We start from the raw sequence: 12498 nt of genomic DNA, 5'->3' as shown, positions 1-12498 counted from the left end.
CTGCTGAACACAAACACCACGTCCCCCGCTGACTCCTCCGAGCTGCTGATCGAGGTGAACGGGAATGGGAAGAGGCACAGTCCGGACAGGTAACAACAGCTTTCATCGCTCGGCCAAGTTCTTAAAGTCGTGACTTTTGTTTCAACTTCACTGCTGTCAAAGCTTCAAGCAGCATCTAGGGCCAAACCATAGGATCTTATCACTCCCAACAACTATTCTGGCTGTTAATAAGACACCGATGATTGCTCCTCCTGCACTGTGGATTCAGGTTGGGATCCTCTTTCAGGCAGGTTCTGTCCCAGGGGGGACTTGTTGGGTAGCACTGAAAAGCCTGACCTGGAGAGCTGAGCGGTTCTCCACCTCCCCAGACGGCGAGCGGAGGCACTGTCAGGGCTGGGAAGGATGCGGTTCATTTTCACCACTTTTTATTCCAAGTTAAAAGTTGTTATGTAATTATGTGGAGCATGCCTCAAATTTATAAAAACTGTGAAATTTTAATTTGGTCATGCTCAGAAAGATGAATCACAACACTTGGGCATCTTGAACTTTTTCTTTGACAGGGTCATTTTGTGGATTTGTTCACAAGTTGAGCATGTTTGTTTTAGCTCCCTGCCTTTACCCCCTGGTAAAATCATCGCTGCCCAAACTCTGCTGATTTGAAATCTGCATCCTTCCCTTTCTGAGTAGTTTATGCAGTGCTAACAAGTACCTCTCTCTGCTGGTGTGGTTGCAGAAGGGAAGACAGCAGCTTGGAGAGGGAGCCGCTGCCGACGGAGCCCCCAGCCAAGAGGGTGTGCACCATCAGCCCCGCGCCCCGGCACAGCCCTGCCCTGACAATCCCCCTGATGAACCCCGGGGGGCAGTTCCACCCCACCCCACCACCCCTCCAGCACTACACCTTGGAAGATATCGCGACCTCCCACCTCTACAGGGACCCCAGCAAGATGGTGGAGCACAGAGAGATTCGGGACAGGCACGGCGGTCTTGGTGAGAAAGCCTGGAGGGCTTTTAGTCGTAGGAGCTGTGAGGTCCAGCAGTTGAGCTTTGGCATTGATCCCTGCTTGGCCACTGGCACCCAAAGCTGTGTAATGCTGGGCACGTCCTCAACAGAGCTTTTGCGGGGAATTCAGAGAAAACAACTGACCATGGGAGGATAAAAAGGGGAAGATTGAGAGTTGGTATTTCCCTATATACGTGTAAAGGCTGGAGCCATTGAGGATGAGGAGGAAGGACCCGGTGTGTGAGTTGAGTATAGCCAACGCAGCAGGCAAGAATGGAGGGCAGGGAAACAGAAATTAACTTTTCTAAGATCACTAAAGCAGGAGAGCAGAGCCTGACCCCCCACCCCCTTTCTCCCCAGGGGTGTGTGGGAGGTGCACGCTGTGTTTCCAACAGGGCAGCCTAAATCACAAGCTCTGAGCTCCTGTAGGTTTATAATAAGGGAGCCAGCTCCCCAGGCAGGTCAGATCCAGACCCGTGAGTGGATTGTAGCACCTCTGAGACAGTGACACAGACGAGTATAAAAGCAGTAGCGTGGAATTGCCCCTGTAGAGCCACCTCCTTGAGATGTGTTTTAAAATCCTAGCTAAATGTAGCTGGAAGTACAGCTCTTTATTATTGCTTCGGGGCCACCTTCCCTCTCCAGCACTGAAAGCGCTCGGTCCATCTAATCACCCTTCTGGCTGTGGTTTGTTGCAGGTTTGAATGGAGGATACCAGGACGAGCTGGTGGACCACCGCTTAACGGAGAGAGAGTGGGCTGACGAGTGGAAGCATCTCGATCACGTAAGGCACGGCAAGAGGTGTGGGAAGCTCTGTGGGACACAGCAACCCAGTGCTCCACCTGCTCCAATTTGTTATTTTCTTGTTGTTGACACTATATCCAGGCTTTCCTGGTGGCTTGTAGAGGAACAAGCCACCACAAGAAGGTGGATGGTGGGGAGGGCAGATAGGAGCAGTAGCACTTTCCTGGCAGGCTTTCTCTGCCCGTGGTCAGTAGAAGCCAAAATCACTCTGGACAAAGTGTCTGGAGCTGGGGAGCTTCTCCTGCAGAGCACGGCCCTGTGCTGCCCTGGCTGGCTGAGCGACCAAACCCAACCTCATCCCCGCACGGGTCTTTTCTGCCACAGCCCAGGCCAGCACTGTGCCAACAAGCGTGCAGAGGTGCTACGTGCAGCGAGGATGTGGAGTTTACAGAATAAGTAAACCCATTTTTTTTTAAAGGCTTTTTTTCCTGGGCTGCCAGCCTTTTATGTGCCTCAACTAGGTACCAACAGCAAGGCTTGGTACTTCTGGCAGACTTTTTGCAGTCTGTTTTTTTCCCTCTGAGCAAGGCTGCTCATCCAGGCACTTTGCTGGAGCGTTTCCCCCAAAGAGATGGGATTGAAATTCAATTTTGATCACAAATGGAGAGAGACTCTATGCTTGCTTGTGCTCTAAAGCTGATGTTTTGGTGGCAGGGAGGGTGGAGTAGAGGCCCTGTAGCTGAATATTTGCAAGTTGGGATGTGGTTATGGAGAGGTGGCACCAGGATCACAGCCAGCCCTTCCATGGACACCCTATTCCCATAGGAAAATGGGTTTTTTTTTCACCTCCACCTTTAGAAGCATGGCCCTAAACCTCCTACGGTGACCAAAGCCCCATGGTGCAGGTGTGATCACCTCCTTCCCAGCTGGTGCTGCTCAGCATCGCTGCTGCACGTGTGGGTATGGGACCCAATCTTACCTGCCTGTTTGAATACCGCGTCATCCGAAATACTGTGCTCGGAGCCTGTGAAATGACCTCGTGTTTCATCTTCCTGGGATGGTCCCTCTGGTACCTCCGAGGAGAAATCTGGGAGATGGCCTCGTGAGCAGGCAGCAAGACTGAGAACATGTTCCTCCCTGCAGGCACTGAACTGCATCATGGAGATGGTGGAGAAAACCCGGCGCTCAATGGCCGTGCTGCGGCGCTGTCAGGAGGCCGATCGGGAAGAGCTCAACTACTGGAAGAGGCGGTGCAGTGAGACAGCCGAGCCGCGGAAGGGGGGCAGCGAGCTCATCTCCAGGCAGCACAGCCCCAGCAGCTCCGACTCCATCGGCAGTGGTAAGCGAGGGGTGGGCGTGCTGTGCCAGGACCTTTTCAAGTAGGTGTCTAATTAGGACAAAGCTATATTAGGCATAAAGTGATGATAATATATTCAAATTATAATATAAACTAAATACTTAAGCAGTGCATAACTGTCCTCAAAGCTTTGAAGAGAGAAGAGTCAGTGGACACGTGGAAGCTCCTGGGTGAGCTCCTGGAAGTAGCGTTTGCTGACGTCTGAAGGCACCTTTGGGCAGCGGCAGCACCTTCTGCTGGTGCCAGGAGAAGAGCCTCTTCCTTGTCACTGAGCCATACTTGCTGACCAAACCGAGCCAAGTTCATTCACAGCTGAGAAATCAGAGGGTGAAAAGGCAGGAGAGGTGGTTGGTTCCACCCCTCTTCCCCTTCCAGTCTGCCTTGCCTAAAGGATTTTAAATGTCAAGGTCCACTAATTCTAAAAATACCAAAGACTGCTGTAAGTGTAAGAGCAACTACCTGAGTTATTAGTTCTATTTTTGTATCATGAGTCAACTTAACTTTAATAAAGCTGACTGTTTTTTCCCCTCCAGTATGCTGGGGGTTTGATCCTGTACAAAAAACAAGTCTAAAATGCTGATTTTATGCATTTGGATGTAATTCTAATTTCCATCCAAACAAATATGCTGTGAATCAAATGCTGAAAAAAAAAAAACCCTGATCATTCGATAATAAAAAATGGATGTTTTCTAACAATAAGAATAAATGTCAAACTAAAAATCTCAATTTGATATATATTCAACTTGTTTGTATATAAAATAGAGTGAATCCTCCTGCATGTCAAAAAGAACCATCCAAATCAGAGCCCAGCCCAGATTTAGCTGCAATTGAACAAGTTTTGATAGTTCCCAGACAGCAAGAACAACTATTTCCTGGGAAAACAAAACCAAGTACACAAGCAGAAGGAACTAAAATAGAAGATACTAATCCGAGTTTCTCGGAAACCAAGCGCCTGTGGCTCCAGCCGTAACTGCAGAGCAGCGTGCGGCGAGCCTGCGGGGTGGCTGGGCGTGCGTGACGACCTAATGAGCGGAGCCAGCTTTTAGCCCTTCTATATTTAAGTATATTGTGACTAATGTACTTACAGCCCCCTGATAAAGGTGATTAAAATTTATTTTTTTTTATAAATCGGGAACGTTGTGGATGCTTTCTCCCCTCGTGGGACCTAGGGCTAACTTTCAAGCTCCATTGCTGTTGTGAGAAGGTGCAGTTAAACATCAAGAAGCGTCCCCAGGTGTGCCGCCTTCCTGGAGTGCTTTGGTTCTCCCACCAGCCTTTCACATGAACCAGTTTTTGTTTTGACCCTTCAGAAAGTTACTCTGAAGCCTTAAAAAAAGGGATGCAGGTAGAACTCAGGGCGAGGCTTCTGAAAAGCTTCCCCGTGTGACTGCAGTCTGTGTTCAGGTCCTCGTGTGACCATCCCCATCTGTCACGTAGGCTCTTCACAGGCTTATGGGTGCTGGGGAATGCATATATACACCTCTTGCCATGAGAGGTCTTGCAGGACAGTTTGTCCATCAATTCAAGCCTTTGAATTGCCCCTGGGAGAGGGAAGCGCTGCCTTTAATGTAAACTGCTGGTCGTATGGATTGATGCTCAAAGCCGCTGGACAGTGCAGCTGTTTGATGGCGTATATTTATAAGCATTGCCTGTTGTTATAGAATATCAGGAGAGGGAAGTGGGTTATAGAGTGTCATAAATTATGCAAGGCACTAATTAAATATTATAATTTATCATCTGAGTGTTTGATGAACGGCTTTAACTGTAGGAATCCTCCGCTTTGAGTTTTAGCTGGTTAATGCCCCACGATGTAGTGAGGTACAGCTGGGCACTTAAGCAGCAGTTGGGTGAGACCAGGCTTTGCCAACCTTTCCCTGTGTCCCTTATCCCAACAGATTCATTGCGGGAGTTCAGCAGCAGGTCGGGAACGGGCTACGTCACTGAAGAGATATGGAAAAAAGCTGGTAAGTGTTTGCTAGTAACCTCGGCGAGGGATTCTGCCGGATCAGTTGAGGTAAACACAGATGCTGCAGGTTTGCTCCGCAGAAACAGGAAGAGCCCAGCTGCAGGAACGCCCCAGGATGTGCACATCTGGCTGCCAGTGCCCCCAGCCTGGGTTTTCCAAAGGGCTCTGCTCCTTCTGTACGATGCCAGTGGGGATCCCGTGGGGCTGAGCCTGGCCTTGCCACCCCCAGGAGCGGTCGTGATGCTGGTGCTGACCGTGACCCGCAGGTGTCCCAGCCACAGGGAACACGCCGCTGCATCTCGACGTCCCTCGGAGGCTTACCCGGCTCCTCGGGCGGGTGGGTGAAGCTGCTTTTTTCTTCCAGAAGAAGCCGTGAACGAGGTGAAGCGCCAGGCCATGTCGGAGGTGCAGAAAGCGGTGGCAGAGGCCGAGCAGAAGGCGTTTGAGATGATTGCCTCCGAGAGGGCTCGGATGGAACAGACCATCGCGGACGCCAAGCGCCAGGCCACTGAGGATGCTTTCTTAGTGATAAATGAACAGGAGGAGTCTACGGAGGTAAGGTGCCAGGGGACCTCCTAGGAAGGGGCTTTCAAAGACTCACAAAGTCTCCAGATCCTGCCCGGCAGTGACTCGGAACCTGCAGGTCCCCCATCCCTTTTCCGTTTAGAAGTCTCTCCCCAATCAATAACTAAAGGGATGCACTGATACCGTAAAAAAGACTTTTTGCTTTCAGTTTTGCTGGCAGGGGAATCAGCCTAAATGGTGTCTGCGGCACCCGCGTGTGCACAACAGCCACGTGAAGGCACCACTGGGCACCGTGAGCTGGATCCAGTGTAATGACCAGGGATTTCTTGGGATTGAGGCAGCTGTGGGAGCAAAGGAAAAGGGATGCCAGTGGATGCAGCTCTCCGTTTAGCTCAGAAATCCGCTGTTGTGGGGTACTTGATCTGTGCAGAAAAGGAATTGCTGTTTGTGGGCTTTAGAATCATAGAATCATTAAGGTTGGAAAAGACCTCTAAGATCATCGAGTCCAACTGTCAACCCAACACCACCGTGCCCACTAAACCATGTCCCCAAGCGCCTCATCTACACGTCTTTTAAATCCCTCCAGGGAGGGTGCCTCAACCACTCCCCTGGGCAGCCTGTTCCAATGTTTAACCACTCTTTCAGTAAAGAAATTTTTCCTCACATCCAATCTAACCCTCCCCTGGCGCAACTTGAGGCCGTTTCCTCTCGTCCTATCGCCAGTTACTTGGGAGAAGAGACCAACCCCCACCTCGCTACAACCTCCTTTCAGGTAGTTGTAGAGAGCGATGAGGTCTCCCCTCAGCCTCCTTTTCTCCAGGCTAAACAACCCCAGCTCCCTCAGCCGCTCCTCATAAGACTTGTTCTCCAGACCCCTCACCAGCCTCGTTGCCCTTCTCTGGACACGCTCCAGCACCTCGACGTCCTTCTTGTAGTGAGGGGCCCAAAACTGAACCCAGTATTCGAGGTGCGGCCTCACCAGCGCCGAGTACAGGGGCACGATCACTTCCCTGCTCCTGCTGGCCACACTAGTTCTGATACAGGCCAGGATGCCGTTGGCCTTCTTGGCCGCCTGGGCACGCTGCCGGCTCGTGTTCAGCCGGCTGTCGACCAACACCCCCAGGTCCTTTTCCGCCAGGCAGCTTTCCAGCCACTCTTCCCCCAGCCTGTAGCGCTGCATGGGGTTGTTGTGGCCGAGGTGCAGGACCCGGCCCTTGGCCTTGTTGAATCCCATACAGTTGGCCTGGGCCCATCGATCCACCTGTCCAGCTCCCTCTGCAGAGCCTTCCTACCCTCGAGCAGATCAACACTGCCGCCCAACTTGGTGTTGTCTGCAAACTTACTGAGGGTGCACTTGATTCCCTCGTCCAGATCATTGATAAAGATATTGAACAAGACCGGCCCCAAAACTGAGCCCTGGGGAACACCGCTCGTGACCGGCCGCCAACTGGATTGAACTCCATTCACCACAACTCTCTGGGCCCGGCCGTCCAGCCAGTTTTTCACCCAGCGCAGAGTCCACCGGTCTAAGCCAAAGAAGTGCAGAGTAGAAACTAGGCAGCAGGTGACGCTACATGTACCTGATGGTCTATAGCACACCCTGTGTCGGTGCAGACCAGCCTGGTACATATATATTGTCTTGGATGTTGTTGTTTCACTGGCTCCCGAAACATGGGCCTGGGCAGTGTGTGGTCACCTCATGTCCAGAAACAGGCTCCCCACATCTCTTGTGGGGAGCTCCCATACGCATGGGGATAGGTGGGAAGCGTCTGTGCAGGGCGGCTGTCCCCGCGTTACGGAAAGCCTCGTAACACCTCATGAGGCATTTGCACGTTGGAAAAGAAGGGATGACTCTTAGTTTGTCGTAGCCAGCAACACCTGCTGAATGGGTGTCTCTTAGAGAATTTTGTTCTGCTCCTCAATCATTAATTACCTTCACTGTTGCTTAACTGGAAGCTCACTTCGTTAAGCTTTGGAGATTTCAGCTGGACTGGGCAAGGAGAATTGCATGGCTAATTCCTGCGCCGCCACGTCCCATCCACGTGTGGTTTGCTTCGTGTTGTAATTTCTCTGCACGAACGCAAGAGCAGAGGCTTTGTTTCTGCCGAGCAAAAATCTGCTGGGAACATGGAGTTAATGTCCACTGGGACTGTGCGGGCAGCAAGTCCATTTCCCTCCTCCTGAGGGGTTTCTGTCTACGCTGCTGACCGCGGCTCGGGAAGGTCTGGTGCCGGGGTCCCCGTGCACGGCAGGAACCATGTAAATATTAGGTGGTTTTACGGAGAAGTATGTCTCTACTATTTCCTGATTAAATCGCTGAAGGATGAATGCACCAGTCAGTAAACACATGATGGGAGTGGGTGGAACTGCTCAGGAAGCCATGGAAGAGATGAGACAAGTAATGATTTCTCCATGGGGGAATACCAGAGGAGTGTCGTCCTCCTCCGGCCATCCCGGGGAGCAGTGCGGGACCTCGGGAGCAGCCGAGCATCCCCCCGCCAGCTCGAGCCCCATCTCCCCAGCACCCAGAGCTCTCCTCTAAAGGCCATGTTGAAAAGCTGTCACACGTTCTGGCACACCGTGTAACCTTTGAAATATGGTTTTAAAACACCACGTGAAGTGTGAACAGCTGTAAAGCAGTGACCCAGTTTTCCAAGAGTTACCGCAGGCTTCGGTGGGGTTTTTTGTTTTTTTTTTTGATCGCGAGTCCTGCTTCTCTTGGGAGACCGAGGAGCCTCAGGGACACACTGGCTCTGGAGCAGCTCGCTCCCGACCAGCTTGCTTTGGCACTTCGCTGCTAGCCCGTAAATCATCGCTGGGAGCCGGTGGGCTCCGGTGCAGACCCTGGGAGCAGGGAATCTCACCGCCCTTCTCAGCAACAGGGCCGTCCAGTTCAGGTCAGCACCTCCCACCACCCTGCTTTCCTGCTTCAACAGCTTTTTGCTCGCGGTTGCAGAAGCGGCGGCCAGCGAAAGGTGCCCTGTTAGGCAGGATTAGAGGCAGGCAGGCTGCGGCAGAGGCTGCTTTTCCGCAGCTGAACTTGCCCTCCCCAGTATGCGATTGCTAACGCGCGAGTCCAGCTGCAGGAAAGCTAATCCGCCTGCTCCCCTCCTCGGAGCAGCTGCAGCCGCAGCTCCCGGCGCTGGCCCCTTGCCCCCACACTCAAAGGAAGCGGTGGCACGCCGTAAGCCCACCAGCTGACGCCTCTCCCAGCTCCCAGAGGGGCTTTGCTCCGCTTCCAGATTGAAGCTCGGGCTCTGGCAGTGCTTCCACCTGGCTGGGAGGCTTTCAAATGAGCTTTTTCTTTTCCAAATTAGCCTGCTCCGACCTCTTGTGCAGCTAGGCAGGGTACAAAGCAAATGGTGCCTGTGCAGCACGCTGTAATCCCTGCAGAGAGCACTTGGCTGGGAGCGATACCAAAATAGAGCTGCTTAAAACAGGAAGTAAAAAGACCAAATAGCAGCATCTGCAGCGTGTTTTTTAGTCCTTGCCTGCTGTTTCCTCTATGCATCTGGGTGGATCTAGGGGAGAGGATGTGACCGGTGCAGTCTGGCAGGCGGTTTTGGGCAGAGCAGAGGAGTAGGGGTTAGTACCCTTGTCAAAGGGCTGTGAAATAGCAGGAATTATTGACGTTACTAAATCTAGGCCAGAGGGGGATGAGCAGTCCCCTCCAGAGCTGTTGAGTCAGCACCATCCTGCAGCTCTTGGAAGCTAAACCCGTTTTAAAGTGTGGCGTCTTTGGTCTTGCAGAGTTGCTGGAACTGCGGTCGCAAAGCCAGCGAGACGTGCAGCGGCTGCAACATCGCCCGGTACTGCGGCTCCTTCTGCCAGCACAAGGACTGGGAGAGGCACCACCGAATCTGCGGCCAAGGCCTGCACGGCCAGAGCAAGCCGCTGGCTCTGCCCACGGGCCGCTCGGCAGCCGCCGCCAAGAGCCTTGATGGCGTGCCCAGCCCGGCCCTCGAGAAGACTTCGGCGACCACCTCCCGATCCTCCACCCCAGCATCCGTGACAGCAATAGACACGAACGGACTCTGAAGGGGAAGTTTTGGTTCAGTCCATTTGATTAGCTTCCCTGGGGTTTTTTTTTTAAGCCGAGAAAACCCCACAGCAACTTGTATCACTTGACACATTTGAGACATCGCGCCGCCTCCTCAGAGCGCTGACACTCGGGCTTTGCCATCTCATTCTGCCTTTTTTCTTTTGTGGCTCGTGAAGAACTGCGGCTGGCCTTGCCTGTGGTGCCTCCGTGCCCCTCTCTGCAGGGGGGTACCAGAGCATCGTTCGGGACCTGGAGGAGGCCGGGCACTCGCTCGGGGGGACCTGGACTCGGTGGAGAGCACTGCCGGCACACACGAGAGATGCTGAGCCCCGTCCTCACGGGTCAAACGTGCTCAAGCTCCTTTCCCGAGGTGTCTGAGCCGCCGCCTCCTTCAGCTACCTTTCTTCCATAATATGCATCTATTTTTTTTTCCTTGCTCCCAGACAGCGGTGTCTCAGATGGCCGTGCCGGCCGGTTGTTGCTGTGAACAGACCGGAGCCGATTTCCCAGCAGGAGCATCTCGTCCTCTAGTGCAATGGCAAAAGCCGAGCCCTCTTCTCTTCTCCTGCCTGCAGGTTGGCAGCTGGTGACTGCAGAGAGGGAGGAGAGGATTCGTCTGCTCTAAACCAAATGTCAGTACCAGGGAAGTACGGACAGCCGCTTCTGGGTGGCCTGGTTTTAATCCCGTTCCGTGACGGGACAGCTAGTCGTGTGTTGCCCTGGGTGGGACCTTTGCTGGGGGAAGGTGCAGAGCGAATCTGGATTGGTTGCGGGCGGTTATTGCCCTTTCCACCTGGGTACCGTTATTTTGCTATGCAGAAAGTGGTTTTTTTTTTCACTGCATGGAAGTTGTTGGTTTGAGAGTTGCTGCCGTTGTTTTTAACCACAGAGATCCTCACGCGATTGCGATGGGTTATTTATAGTCTGTTCTCTCCGCGTGCGTTGGCCAAACTGTTAAAATGAATGCAGGACTTGGTGTCCTACGTTGGTTCTTATCCCCCAGCCCCGGGGGGCTCCTGCGGTGCTGCTCCGACGCCGGCTGCGCTCCTCTCCCCAGAGACGCCCAGGGGTGCGCAGCCACCACCGCCTCGTCGGGCCTTCGGAGACCGTCCCACAAACGCGGGCTCGGAGAGCGAGGTCCCGCGGGGATGCCAGGGTCGGCCTGGGGAGCCCCGTCGCTGGGAGAGTCCCTGCCGTGGCGTGGAAGGAGGGATTCGGGGCAGTGCAAACCCTGTAATCGACACCGACCCGCAGAAGGGCTGTTTCAGGGTGCAGCGGGGCTCATCTTGGATGCTTCATGGAGGTCATCAGAGGCGCAGCCCGGGGGAGGGATGGGCACGGGCCCTCTGGGGAGCCGCACCGATTTCCCACGCTGCACACAAATGGGCTCTAGAAAACCACCTATTCAGCAAAGCCGCGTTTCCGTGACTGTTTCTGTACGATTGCTGGGCTGGAGCCCAATGAGGCGAGTAATTCCCAAATTATTTTTGATCACTTTTTCAATTGGAGGCGAATAATAGAGATGTAATGAATCGTCATTGATTTTGCAGTGCTGTAGTGGCTGCTGGCTGCCCGGGGATAAACCAGCGACCCGCTGAACCAGCTTTGTCCCTTAGGGAAAGCTGTTTCGGAAGCTGCTGTCGTGGGATAGAGCGGGCGATTCCTGTGTCTGCAAGGTTTTATTATGCAAAAAAAAGCCACCAAGTCGCCTGGTGTTCAACACGGCTCTCGAGTGGCAGTTGGGACCGTCTCCCGTTTTTTTTCGGGTCCCCCCGGAGGCGGCGCCGGGGCTCCCGGCTGCGGCAGAGCCCTCGGCACGGACACGGCTCCCGGGAGCCGAGCACGACGGTGCTGTGCCGCGGGGCTGGTGCAGCCCTGAATCGGGGGGGCACTCGGGCACCCCTGACCGGCAGCGGTGGCGAGGCCTCAGCGGCCCGGGGAAGGCGTCACCTAGCCCGGAGGTTTTTACCCCAGGAGAGACGGAGGCAGCGGGGTCAGCCCCAGACTGCAGCAGCCCCGTGCTGCCCTGCGTGCTGCGCCCCTCGCAAAGGCCCTGGGAAGCGGCTCTGTCCGCGCCGCCCCCGCAGAGCTTAAAAACTTTCGCTGTGCCCAGGTCTGCAGCACGGAGGAGGATGCCGTGTCGAGCGGGGGGGAGCAGCGAACGCTTTGGGCTGGCGAGAGCACCTGGGCGGGGGGCTGCCCTGGCACCCCCCCTCCTCTCCCGGGAGCCGGGGGGGGCTGAAGGGTTTTCCTGCCGTACCAGGGCACGTGTGAAGTGGGAGCTGCCTCAGGTAAATCAAGTCCGGTCGCGACGTCCCAGTCCTCACTGCAGTCCCGGCCCTGCACTGCTGCGAGGTCGGGCGCGGAAGGAAGAGCAGGGCAGGGCTGGAAGAAATTGCTTGTAAATAGATTGTCTTCCATAGTTCTCATGCAACTTTGATGGCCATGTACTAAAATTAAATGAATTTTTTTTTTCTTGTACACTTTACAAAAGTAAATGAATGAAATACTAACAGTCATGATTAGAACGATTGCTCCTTTTTTTTTATTTTTTATTTTTAACATGGAATGATCAATGTGAAATTCGGACGTGGGAAGACATTGGGTTGAGGTTTCTATTTTTTTTTGACATTTAATTCTGTAATAGAAATTTGTTACTTCATTCCTGTGCATAACTTATTTAATGTACTGTATAAAGGAACCCAAACTGTTACAGATGTGTTTAGTTTGTTCTACGCAAAAGTAGTCAATAAAAAGACTATATTCATCGTACAGCTCCCCCTTCCTCTCTCAGGAGGAGCAGAGGTTTGCTGCAGCGCTCCGGCTGCCGGCGGGGTTCCCGCACGAGCGCGGCCAGGCCGTGG

General features: G+C 53.6%; 1 protein-coding gene across 1 annotated transcript in view; it reads left to right on the top strand.

Moving 5' to 3' along the window:
- CBFA2T2 (core-binding factor, runt domain, alpha subunit 2; translocated to, 2) overlaps window positions 1–11323 on the top strand; it is an 18545-nt gene extending 7222 nt beyond the window's left edge. Inside the window, 7 exon segments of the mRNA XM_009318653.1 lie at window positions 1–89; window positions 734–987; window positions 1699–1784; window positions 2888–3083; window positions 4997–5065; window positions 5432–5622; window positions 9343–11323. Coding sequence (XP_009316928.1) covers window positions 1–89; window positions 734–987; window positions 1699–1784; window positions 2888–3083; window positions 4997–5065; window positions 5432–5622; window positions 9343–9630 — 1173 coding nt within the window. The 3' untranslated portion in view covers window positions 9631–11323.
- Window positions 11324–12498: the final 1175 nt, after the last annotated feature.

The sequence above is a fragment of the Pygoscelis adeliae genome, unplaced genomic scaffold (genome assembly GCF_000699105.1).
Source record: "Pygoscelis adeliae isolate BGI_AS28 unplaced genomic scaffold, ASM69910v1 Scaffold72, whole genome shotgun sequence".
Lineage (NCBI taxonomy): Eukaryota > Metazoa > Chordata > Aves > Sphenisciformes > Spheniscidae > Pygoscelis > Pygoscelis adeliae.
The sequence above is the reverse complement of the archived record's forward strand: the minus strand, read 5'-3'. Positions and strand labels throughout refer to the sequence as shown.